Genomic DNA, 11,461 nt, shown 5'->3' on the forward strand with positions numbered 1-11,461 from the left:
GTGCTTGTGAATGTGTGATCACAATAAACCCTGATGCGTTTTACGCGGGGTAGTGAATCCGTCCTGAGGCGTTTAACGCGGGACGATGCCCGGATTGCCGAAAGACGGCCAACCTGATGCGTTTACGCAGGTTCGGTCCGTATATGGAGATCAGTGTTGCGCCTGATGCGTTTACGCGGGCTAGAGACACTGGGCCTGATGCGTTTACGCGGGCCAGGAAGTGTTGGATAGTGATAGACCTGATGCGTTTTACGCGGGTCGGACCTGATGCGTTTAACGCGGGTCGGAGGAGAAATTGATAAATGGCAAGTATGCTAGAGTGCAAGCGTGCGAAAATGCATTGATGAGGCGTGAGCACGCGTATGAGCACGAGCATAAGCATGACATGCGTTGTGACCAAATGATGTGTACATGTGCTGCGACTGGGTCCTATGTTTTATGCTTGAACTGTAAGTGCCTAACCTGCAAGGCAAGGTGAGTGTTGAATTTGGGCCCGAGGGCCTAAGTCAATTATGATTTGCTTGGTGTGTTGATTTAGTACTCGTCAGGAGGTGCACTTTAGCCTAATTTAGGTTTAGGGAATTACTCGCTGAGATTTATTCTCACTGTTGTTGAAACCCAATTTTTCAGACCCCCAGCCTTGAGGATGCCAGGCGTATTGAAATGTTTTGGGAGGAGCCCCGGCTAGATATAGTGTTTGATCGCCGAGCCACGTACCCGCTTTTGACTTTTGAGGGTGGGCTGTATATGAATATTGTATATGTTTCCCAATGTCAAAACAAGTGTATATTTATCCGTGCTGGTTGTTGTATGGCTATCCTTGATTAGGTGTATTTTAATGTACGGGTGGTTTTAATTACTTCCGCATGTGCTTTAAATCTCTGTGTTGGGTGTTGGGTCGGCGACGCGTCCTGGGACGTCGCACACGAATCGACCTTTGCGAGGGATGTGGCGCGCCGAGGAGTGCGGGGCGTGACATATTAACTAGAGGAATCTTTAATAATGTCAGCGCTACTTTTGTCTTTGGAAATGACAAGCTTTGCGGAGGAATGCCCGAATTTCATCTCCCGAAATGTAGCTCTAGAAACTCAGGCCAAAGACTAATCCCTAAGTGGAAGCTCGCCATCTCGATTTTCTTCGGGGCTCTTGGAATAGCTCTTCTTGTTCTTGCTGTTATGTACTTTGGTTGGTTGAAGATGAAGAAAAGAACAGAACCGGCTTCAAGTTCCAAAGATGATTCATCATTGAATCTATCTTATGGAATTCTCCTTAAGGCAACCAACGGGTTTTCTTCAAGTAACTTGATCGGGGTCGGCGGTTTAGGATCTGTTTACAAGGGATTCCTTGATGAGAATGGAACTACCATTGCTGCCAAGGTACTTAATTTGACGCTTCATGGTGCTGTGAAGAGCTTCATAACCGAGTGCAAGGCTTTAAGGAACATCCGACACCGTAATCTTTTGAAAGTCCTAACAGTATGCTCGGGCACTGATTACAGGGGCAATGAGTTTAAGGCCTTGATTTATGAGTTCATGGTCAATGGTAGCCTAGAAGATTGGCTACATCCAAGTCCATCATCAGCTAATGTAGATGGGAATGCGCATAAATTGAGTCTCATCCAGAGGATAAATATTTCCATCGATGTTGCTTCAGCATTAGATTATCTCCATGACCACCTTCAAAGCCCTGTTATCCATTGTGATCTGAAGCCGAGTAACGTCCTGCTAGATGCTGAAATGGTTGGACATGTCGGAGACTTTGGTTTGGCGAAGATCGTGATTGATTCCACCGATGACACTAAAGCGAAAATGAGCTCTGCTGGTGTTAGAGGAACTGTCGGCTATGCTGCTCCAGGTGAGTCTCCTCTCCTCTGTCCCCTAAAGGAAAACGAACAAATTATATTCTAATAATGCCCAAGTGTTTTCGTGCTATTTCCTTTTCCCTCAGCCGCTTGTGCTGCAATTATTTATCTTTTATTTGCAATTGGAATGAAGCGCAGAATACGGAATGGAAAGCGAGGTTTCAAGAGAAGGCGATGTTTATAGTTATGGCATTCTTTTGCTTGAGATGTTCACGGGCGTGAGTCCAACAAACGAAAGGTTTCGAGAAAATTTTAACCTTCATAAGTTCGTTAAGGAAGCCTTGCCTGAACAACCCCTAGAGATTACCGATCCTTTTCTACTTCAAGAAATGGAGAGCCGTATGGGCACCGCCTGAGGCGATGCAGCTCGCGATTGTCTGGAGATGGTCTATAGAATCGGGGTCGCCTGCTCTGTCGAAGCACGCAGAGAGCGGACGAACATCGCGGAAGTCGCAGCTCAGCTGCATTTTATCAGGAATAAACTTCATGCAGCTGGTTTACAAGGATAGGTAACATATGAGATCAATGGCTTTTCTGCTTTTTATTTTCCAGATCATTGCCATATATGCACCGATAAGCACGCATTCATGTGCCTGCTTGTGTGAATAAACTCAAAAATGCACACATGATTCATCAATTTTTTGGTTTTGTGTGAATCAAAAAGGCATGAATTGCCAACTGAATCACATGAATGCACATCACAGAAATTGAGAATTCATCCCATGGAATCATTGTTACAACTCTAAGCAGCATGAGGAAATTCTCGTGATCAAAGCAGTTGACAGGCTAATCATAAACCTCCATCTCTTAAATATGTTCGGCATATGCATTTGCAGTTGCACCAAATTTGATGGATTGAGGACATTTATGTAGCTTTATTAAGAGTATGCTTAAAACTATCAGCTTTGCTGAAAAAATGAATCTACATGTCTCTTCCAGGTTATATGAACTCGGGAGTGCTTGGCGTCGGTTTCTGCAATTTCGGTAGGATTTTTTTCTTCTTCCATGCTTAGCGCTAGAAAAAGGGGATGCATGCTATGTTAGTATAGTAGATATAGGGAAGGCAACGGTTCTCCATTCTCGGCCGCGGCTCAAAATGAGAACTCAACCTTGTCTGTGATTCAATAAAACTCGGGTTTCAGCCCAATTGCTGCAAGAACTGCAAGTGGCTATTATAATTTGATGACGGCTCGATGCATTCCTTCTTTTGCAAACCTTTTCATGTACGAGTCATCCATGGGGTAGAGCAGGAAATCGTATTTCTTGCACGTGGGCAGGATTTCGCTACTGCAGCCACCGTGAACAATTTGTCCAAGCAGACCAACTACTTTGTACATGTAATGCAAGTTCCAAACTGTTCCTGTGAACACAGGATTAGAGCGAGCTCTTAAGTGAGCTGTGAAGTGCCTCCATTGAGAATGTTATTAATTAAGTGCATTGTCTTTTTATTAGAAATTTCTCATTAAGAATTTCCTTTTTCTGTCTGAAAACAATTTATTTTCATGCAAAAGATAAAAATTTGAGTGAACTTAATTATCGTTGATCCTATTATAATTTGTTATTCATACGGTTTACACAAAACATGTTCAGACCAAAAAAAAAATTAAATGTTGATAATTGGACATGGAAAAATATCAACTGAATTACCGGCCTTAAGGTAAAAAATGTGAACTCATTTCAGAATATTTCAAGAGCCTACCAAAAACCTTGAATACATTGGCGTTCCAACTTCCAATCTATTAAAGACATACATCAAGATTGACATTCAAGTGCATCCTGAGAGACTAAAAGATAGGAGATTGAACAACAACTAAGGCGACCTGGGACTTTTTATGATGCTGGGGCAGCTTTCTGTTTCTTCGGCATGCGATAGCCACCGACGACACAAGCATGGTCTTGCTCAAAGGCTTGAGAGTAACTTGCTCAAAAGGCTTGAACTGCTCGGCCTGCAGCTTCTTCACTTCCTGGGAAAATACTATCTCGGCAGGAACAGTAGAATCGATACAGTTTGCCTGCAAAAACAAGCACAACCAAAAGGAATTGATACCCATCTCTTCTCGTTGAAGCAACATTTCCAGTGTTTCTTTTTTTCAAGAGGATTGGTTTTCACCTTTCCTCAGATATGATAAGATCATTTCTGATGTCACTGCTCATCTCCTAGGCTTGCAAGAACTTGCGCGAGCTACTTTTCGTACTTTTTAAGGGATTATAAAGTGATAAAGAAATATAAGTGTGACCAAAAGTCATCTAATCCAACAAGCTACATCTCAAAAAAAATAATAAAGGAAAACCAAGTGCGCATCTGTCCATAGAGAGAGAGAGAGAGAGAGAGCTTAATTGAGATGACAAAGTGACCTCCAGCCTTGAGAAAATATGATGCATTTAGAGCCAAAATTCTTGCCTGAGATGTAACCACGTATCATTGAACATCACATATTAACGAGAGACATCTTCTAATAAAGCACTCTAAACACGTAGAAAGGCTATCCAAGTAACAGACAAATGACCTTGCATTTCTCTCCCTCTTGATGTAGCTAGCAAGGATCACCTAGAGAGGGGTTAATAGGTGATCTTAAACAATTTTTTGAATTTAAGCAGAAATGAATGATCACAGTTGAGTCTGAATAAAATTCAGATTCAAAACAGTTTATATAAACTGTGCTCTTGATGTGCAGTATGTAAAGTAAGAGATAAGGGTTAGAAAAATCGCACACAAGTTTATAGTGATTCGGCTTATAGCAAGCCTACGTCCACTCTCCCACGCTGACAGCCTACTGGCTGGATTTCATTATATAATCAAGAGGAATTGCAAATTCTGAGTAACAGCACTCTTGTATATGATAGGACTCTCTATCTCACATAATCACTCTTACAAAGTGTTCCTCAAGATCTTAATGTTTCGTTCAAGAAAGACGAGAAATGATCGGAGTATGCTCAGACTTTGGACTTGTTGATTCTCTATTTCATCCTCCCTTCCACTCCTTGTAAATCCCCTTTTATACTCCTCCACTACCAAACTAGCCGTTGGATAATCTTCAAAGGATCATCTTCCAATCTTCATCTTGGACAGATTTGTATAAATGGATTGAGTAGCTATTGGTTGACAAAATATGAATCCCGCTGATTCTGGTCGCCCTTATAATCATAATCTTGGTTTCCATAAATAGAGTTTTATCCGTTGTAATGCATACTTGTCATAGGGTTTGATTGTCAATCAATTAGATTGAGATTGAGTCAATCAAAACTTTCCTTTTGTGAAATCCATGCCAAATCACTAGCTGTTGTGATTCCTTCTGAATGAGTTTTGCTTCTGCGTCTGCGTCTGCATAACTTCTGCATCTGAAGAATTTCTAATTCAAAACTTGAGTCAGCATAGGTCTTCAGTAAAATCTGAATATTTCATAATTAGAGTCTGAATGACTTTCATGATAAAGTCTGAAGATCTTATGTCTGAGTCTGAACTTTTAGTTCTGAAAACTTGTAAAGTCTGATATTTCCTTCTGAACTTCCAGAATATATTAACCTGGGAAGAAATGTATGTCAGATTCATAAGTTAAACATAGAGAGTTTTGTCAGCTTCAAAATCCATTAGGAGTTTTCCTCAACACCTCTGACGTATATTGAACACACTTCATTACCCAGAGCTTAAGTCTAGTGTAACGAGTGCTTCAACAAGTCATGCGAGTGTTTTTATAGTCAGTATTCAATTGATATGTCAAATGCCTAGAGACTTCCATGAGTATTATCACAGGAACTTTTATCATATGTACATACAAAAAGACCTTTCAGGTGATCAGAGAGACAGATCACGTGCATCCAACACCACTTCATAATAAGTTGTTAAATATGTCTTGAATTTTATACACTTGGTCCGTTTCATGACCTGACCCGACCCGACATATTTTTGTGCAACCAAAAAGTGGAGAAAAAATTGAGATTTAGTTCGTGACGCGAAGGGTTGGGCCTATTGAGCAAGCGAACAAATCTCTATGGCGGACCGCCCAAGCTGGAGCAAGCGAACCAATGTCTCGAAGAGTTCGGGGGCGTAGCCCTCGAGGAAATTTTTTGGGAGCACTATTTATATTGCGGCTAAGTTTTTTCATTGACAGTGAGATTTTTGTTTTGTGAGAGATTTGTGAGTCGTGAGGTTTTGTTAAGTCGTTTTTCGACTTTTGAAAACTGTACTCTCTTTGATTTTAGTGAAATCTTGTTTTGCCTTACTTGTGGACGTAGATCACCTTGTGATCGAACCACAAAAATCCTTGTGTTGTGTAATTGTTTTTCCGCTGTAGTTTTCAACATAAGTCCTGTCATTGCACGCGCTAAATCAAAAATAATGATAAGAGCACGAGAAATCGACAGGACATGAGAAAATAATAGAATCGAGACAGTTGGCCTACAAAAACAAGCACAACCAAAAGAAATTGTTTACCTTTCTCTTCTCAAAAGTAACATTTCAAGTGTTTCTTTTTTCCAAGTATATTGGTTTTTCACCCTGCCTCAACTATGATGGGATCATTCCCGATGTCACAACTCCTTTAGACTTGCAAAAAATTGGACCAGCGACTTGTCTTAATATCTAAGGAATTACAAAATAAAGTGACTAAGATATAGAATTGTGACCAATGATCTGTTATCAACGCATGATTAGGTCGATCCAATGCAATTCAAAATACGAGTTTACCAATTCACTGCGTGTCACAAACCAAAATTATATAATAGAAGTCGGGCTATGTTTTCAAATTTCACGCCAACTAAGTCCTTGATTGGTGGTCACATGCTCTGATATCGTTCGCATGTAACTTCTACAACTCTCTCTCCCAACTCATCGTTTCTCTCTCCCGAATCAGAGCCATGAGCTCCACCCGTGGCCGCCATCACCATCGTCCTCCCTGGTCCCTGCCACCACAATCATACCTTCTCCGGAGCTCACGGACACCACATCTATCGCCCGTCTTAGTCATGAGCCCGTCCTCAAGCCACCATGAGCCTGGCCAAGCCCTCTCTCTCTCTCTCTCTCTCTCTCTCTCTCTCTCTCTCTACTTGACCACATGATCAGCCTCTGCGGCCTCAGATCGATGGGAGGTCGCGGGGGGAGGGAGCAATGGGGGTGGGGGAAGAGAGACAGAGAGAGAGAATAGGTGACTATCACGAGTTAGTCCTCTGGCGCGTCTGTCGCTCAGTTGTCCATCGCAACATTTTACTTATGCCAGAACACAGTAAACACCCCTCTCAATTCCCATGACTGCCGGTACTTAGACGAGGTGACAGCTGACACTACTTGCGAAGAACAACTTCAATGCAAGTACCCATTTTTATTGTAACTTTAGCCTCTGTTGCTATGGTCTTTAATACAGATTTTGGACTTCTCTCAAGTGGCAATGCACTTATTGTCGCAGAAGGAGAAGAATGATCTGAATCAGTTGGTTAGCACAATGGTGTCTTATTCTACTCATGAATATGTAAACTTCAAGGTGAGGCTTGTGAATTATATGTCCTAATTCGGATGCTATGTAATTGTTAATTGTATAGTTCTCAAAGTGTTCTTGTCTGGGCTAAACAGGACTACAAGTCTAGTTATCACATACTTCCAGCAGCATTGAAGCAAGTGTTGGTCCATGAGGTAGTCCTTCAACTTAGTGCTTTGTGTTTTATGTGCCGATTCCTCTCAACCTGATCGGGTCTTGAAATCAAGTTGAGTGGTTCGCTCTGCTTGGACATAATGCTTTAATCAACAAACAACCTTGTAGCTGGCATCATTTTTCTCTTCCCAACTGATTCCAGCCTGAAAGAACAGAAGAATTCATATATCGGCATCTTCTTTGTAACAAGAATCGGCTTTAAAGAGAGAAGATTTTTGAGCATTTTGTAAATTTAACTTCTTTCTGTCTACAAACTTTAAGATTTAAAGTGACTTTGGGTTCATAAAGTACCTATTGTGATTTTTTAATGCCAATTTGTCTGTCTAGCTTTATCATCACAACAATCAGCTAGAGAATTGACATGAAATTGAGGCATACTTGAACTTTTAATTCCTATGATTTCCGGTAGATATGTTGTTATGATAGGACAGCAAGTTTTTCTGTTTCTTGTCAAGGTGCTTTGATTTATGTACCGAGAGGCATGAGCTGCTGCATGTAGTAAGAAGTGTCTCAGATGCTCAACCTCATTGCTCAGGATAATGTTGTCCCAGTGGTAAACTGGAGCAGGAAAACTTGTTAGATTCAATTAGAGAAACTTTTATGAGATTGGCTTTATCATGAGCCAAAGTGTAAATCGTACGGAACAAGTGTTGTTCAAAGTTGAGGGACCTTAAAGCTTAAACTCTCTGTTAGAACATCTGGTTTTATCTTGACCCACACCATCTAACAGCTATAAAGATCTATCCATCCTTCTACTGAAAAGGAAGTTCCATCAATATGTTGATGCCAATTAATTTGACGCACAAATTAATGCCAATACAGTTGAAGCTTATGATCCTGTCATGTCGCTTTGGCAGAGAAACTGGCCATGCTAATTGGTTGGCCTTGCAGACTCTCTCTCTCTCTCTCTCTCTCTCTCTGGGCATGGGTGCCGTAGGCATGCCACATCCTTTTGTGTTTGTCACACTGGTCTCAACGTGCTCGCTCACGCAGTCCAAGCCGCATGTGCATGTGCATGCACTTCATGTAGGGATATGGGCGGATCCACAGGTACCCTTGTCGTTTAGGCTATTGCGAAGCTTTCCCCTTTTCATTGACATAATTTGTTGTCACTCACATCCTTAAATTCAGTGAAACTCAGGTCGAGAAACAAAAGCTTTTGCATGGGAGCACTGAGAAATTTGCATACCAGAGTGAAGCACAGGACATTGAAGGAGAGAAGACTAGGGGAACAAGATACAATTCTTTCAATGTGGCCACTTGTGCTATGAAGGACATTGGAAGTGGAGCTAATATATCTAGCTCTACTCAATTTAATACGAGTGCCTCCACTAATTCTTAATCCCTTGCTCACAACAGAGCTACCAACAATGATGTGAAGCTAAAGCCCACTAATGATTTTAAAAAGCTTTCTGCTAGATCCAGCTTCTTTGACAGGTGCTTTATCTCGATCATTGAGTTTTCTTCTCAACTTTCTAACGTTAACTAAAGTGGTCATTGTTTAAAATTTTGGATTGTAGAATACATGGGGGAAAGAGTACTCACCTTTTCTTTCTGTAACCCACAATATGCCTCACAGCTACAGCTACAGTGTTGTCCTCACCGGGAAAAATATCATCTACCTCTCGAATTCGAAAGTTTGGAAATGCTTAGTCCCTTTCTTGTAAAACATTTATCTTCCTGTCTTCATATATGACCATGTGGTTCCATGAACAATTCCTTTCTGTACTACATAATATAGTAGCTACATTAGTCGTTATTAATCTGATTTCCTAACTTAGTCTGAAGTTAACATCTGCATTAGTTTTAAGCTGGAAGAATCCTTAAAAGCAGCAGCTCCTCTTGTAAATTCAACGCTAGCATTAAATCTAGTTATTCTTCTTCTTGAATGATGCTGCCATAATTGGGTGGCCGTCATTTCCTCTGTTAGCTTACTTCACTCACCACATAGGTTGTCTGAAGAATTTTAACACGGCGTCCTCTTTTTACGTATATTTAAAACGTACAGAAATTGTGATATACCTCCCTTGATGTTAGCTATACCCTTTCAAAGCATAATTTGGTGTTGAAATGCTTGGTATCATTTAGTAGCTTTTGATCGATGCATAAATTTGGTTCTGCATTACATCTCAATGGTTTGGGAAAAGGACACTAAATGTGTCATAATAATTGTACGACGCTCAATTTGGTGTCATAACTTTCTAAACGATCATTTAGTACCATAACTTTTAGAAACACATCGAAGTTACATCGGAAATTTTCCACAAGAAGATCGCTGATGTAACTTGAATGATCTAATTTCGTAAAAGTTAGGATACTTGAATGATTGCTTGAAAAGTTATGGCACCAAAATGAGCGTTCTATGAAAATGATAACTCTATTAGTGTCATCCCCAAAATTTTCATGGCTCCATGACAAACATAGGTCTCATCTTTCTGTCGGTGTTGCACATAGAATAGGAGATCCGCTCATTGCGGAAAAAGATTATATACAATTTAATGTGCCTTAGAGCAAGTAATATTCTTGATTCTGCTTAATATTATCCCTTCTGTGGAACAGGTTTAGAAAATTGAAGGCTGAAGGTTCTCAGAACACGGACAATGCCGAACGAAAGCCGACCACCTTAAAGAGAGACTCATATCTTTTCAAGTTTAAAGAGGTAAAATATTTGATGCCACCCTCACTTAATAGAAGCTGGTAACAAAGTAGAAAGAATGAATGTGATGTTCAAACACTACATTTCAAAATGGAGTTATAGTGCCCCAGGCGACAGGCATATAGGTTATGGAAAGCAAACTCCAAGAGAAAACCCCCCCTCAAAGAGATTTTCGACTCCCACCAGAATATGAAAATATATGCTGTTCAGTTTCAGATAAGCAGGATTGAAGGCCATGAGAAAGCTTCTGCGGCAATAATTGTCCAATATCTTATTGCCATCTTTTGCACATTCTTGAGATTCATTACTAAAAAATAAAAATATATGAAGTGACATGCCCTTGCTGCAATTACATTGTCACCAGTTATGGACAAAATTCATTAATCAGTAGTTGCAACAGCTGAAGTAACATAAAAGATTGTGTATATATACTATTTTTACTAGATTATGCTCTTTCGTTTGCATACTCGATTTAAAGCTCGCTGTTTATGAGTTAGTGAATTCCTTTTGTGCAGGGTTTCACAAATGCAATAAAAAGGCAAGTTCAAATTTGAGATTTTTTGCTGTGACTACCCAAGATACTCCGAAACTCCACGGTGGTGCAGCTCTCATGGCACAGTGGGACAAGCGTCTACAAATCACTCTTCTCATGCACCTGTGAATCATAGCTTCAAACTTACATTACGAAGTGTAAAATATACCAACTCTTTGCGAAAAGGCTGAGATAGGTACATGCAGTGTAATATATAATACTAATGGATTAGTTCTGCTTGTCCAAGCTGAAGTCGTTGGCAAGGCTCTCACTTCTGTGATATAAATTCTGAAAATAGAGATCTCTATAGAATTCAAAGAGCCTAGAAATGCCATATTAGTTCAAAAGTAGTATGAGCTTTTTGAATGAGAGCTACTGGAGAAAACATATAGAGGCAAAGACTTGTTACTCCAAATGGCTATTGCAGGCTTGGACATGAAATAGCATTTGCAGCATGTGAATGAGTTTCGAGAACTGGTCCTAGAAAATTGGTCTGATCTTATTTTTAGGCAAGAATATTGCGATAACCCTATACCTTCTATCGCCAAGACTCGTACAAAGCAGGGACATAGGTTTTGTACACGCGCGAAACTGGTAAAATCCTCATTTCGGTTTTGGAACTAAAAAGAGAAGAAGCCTCAATAATTACACAGCTCTGCCAAATTTAATCTTGATAACTTGTTTTATTCAATCGATGAGCTAACTATTAAGTTTGCGATAGTAATCAACGGTAGAAAACTATCTCTGTCGCATCGAAATAATTCTTTGCC

At 40.4% G+C, this 11,461-nt stretch overlaps 1 protein-coding gene and 1 long non-coding RNA gene across 3 annotated transcripts; both read left to right on the plus strand.

Moving 5' to 3' along the window:
• Window positions 1-1,049: 1,049 nt before the first annotated feature.
• On the plus strand, window positions 1,050-2,362 carry LOC115681148 (probable LRR receptor-like serine/threonine-protein kinase At3g47570). The gene is made up of 2 exons (XM_030604998.2): window positions 1,050-1,854; window positions 2,000-2,362. Exons 1-2 carry the CDS (start codon window positions 1,050-1,052, stop codon window positions 2,215-2,217), a joined length of 1,023 nt encoding a protein of 340 aa, XP_030460858.1. The 3' UTR covers window positions 2,218-2,362.
• Window positions 2,363-6,911: 4,549 nt separating this feature from the next.
• On the plus strand, window positions 6,912-8,932 carry LOC130140061 (uncharacterized). Of its 2 annotated transcripts, none has more exons than XR_008818072.1 (3): window positions 6,912-7,335; window positions 7,425-8,553; window positions 8,635-8,932. It is a non-coding gene; the product is annotated as an uncharacterized LOC130140061 (long non-coding RNA). The 2 variants fall into 2 exon arrangements; XR_008818073.1 differs by having other exon boundaries at window positions 6,912-7,125; window positions 7,219-7,335; window positions 7,425-8,932.
• The last annotated feature ends 2,529 nt before the right edge of the window (window positions 8,933-11,461 follow it).

This window comes from Syzygium oleosum, unplaced genomic scaffold (assembly GCF_021117445.2).
Source record: "Syzygium oleosum isolate NSW1041296 unplaced genomic scaffold, Sole_v2.1 Sole_v2.01, whole genome shotgun sequence".
In the NCBI taxonomy this organism is placed as follows: Eukaryota; Viridiplantae; Streptophyta; class Magnoliopsida; order Myrtales; family Myrtaceae; genus Syzygium; species Syzygium oleosum.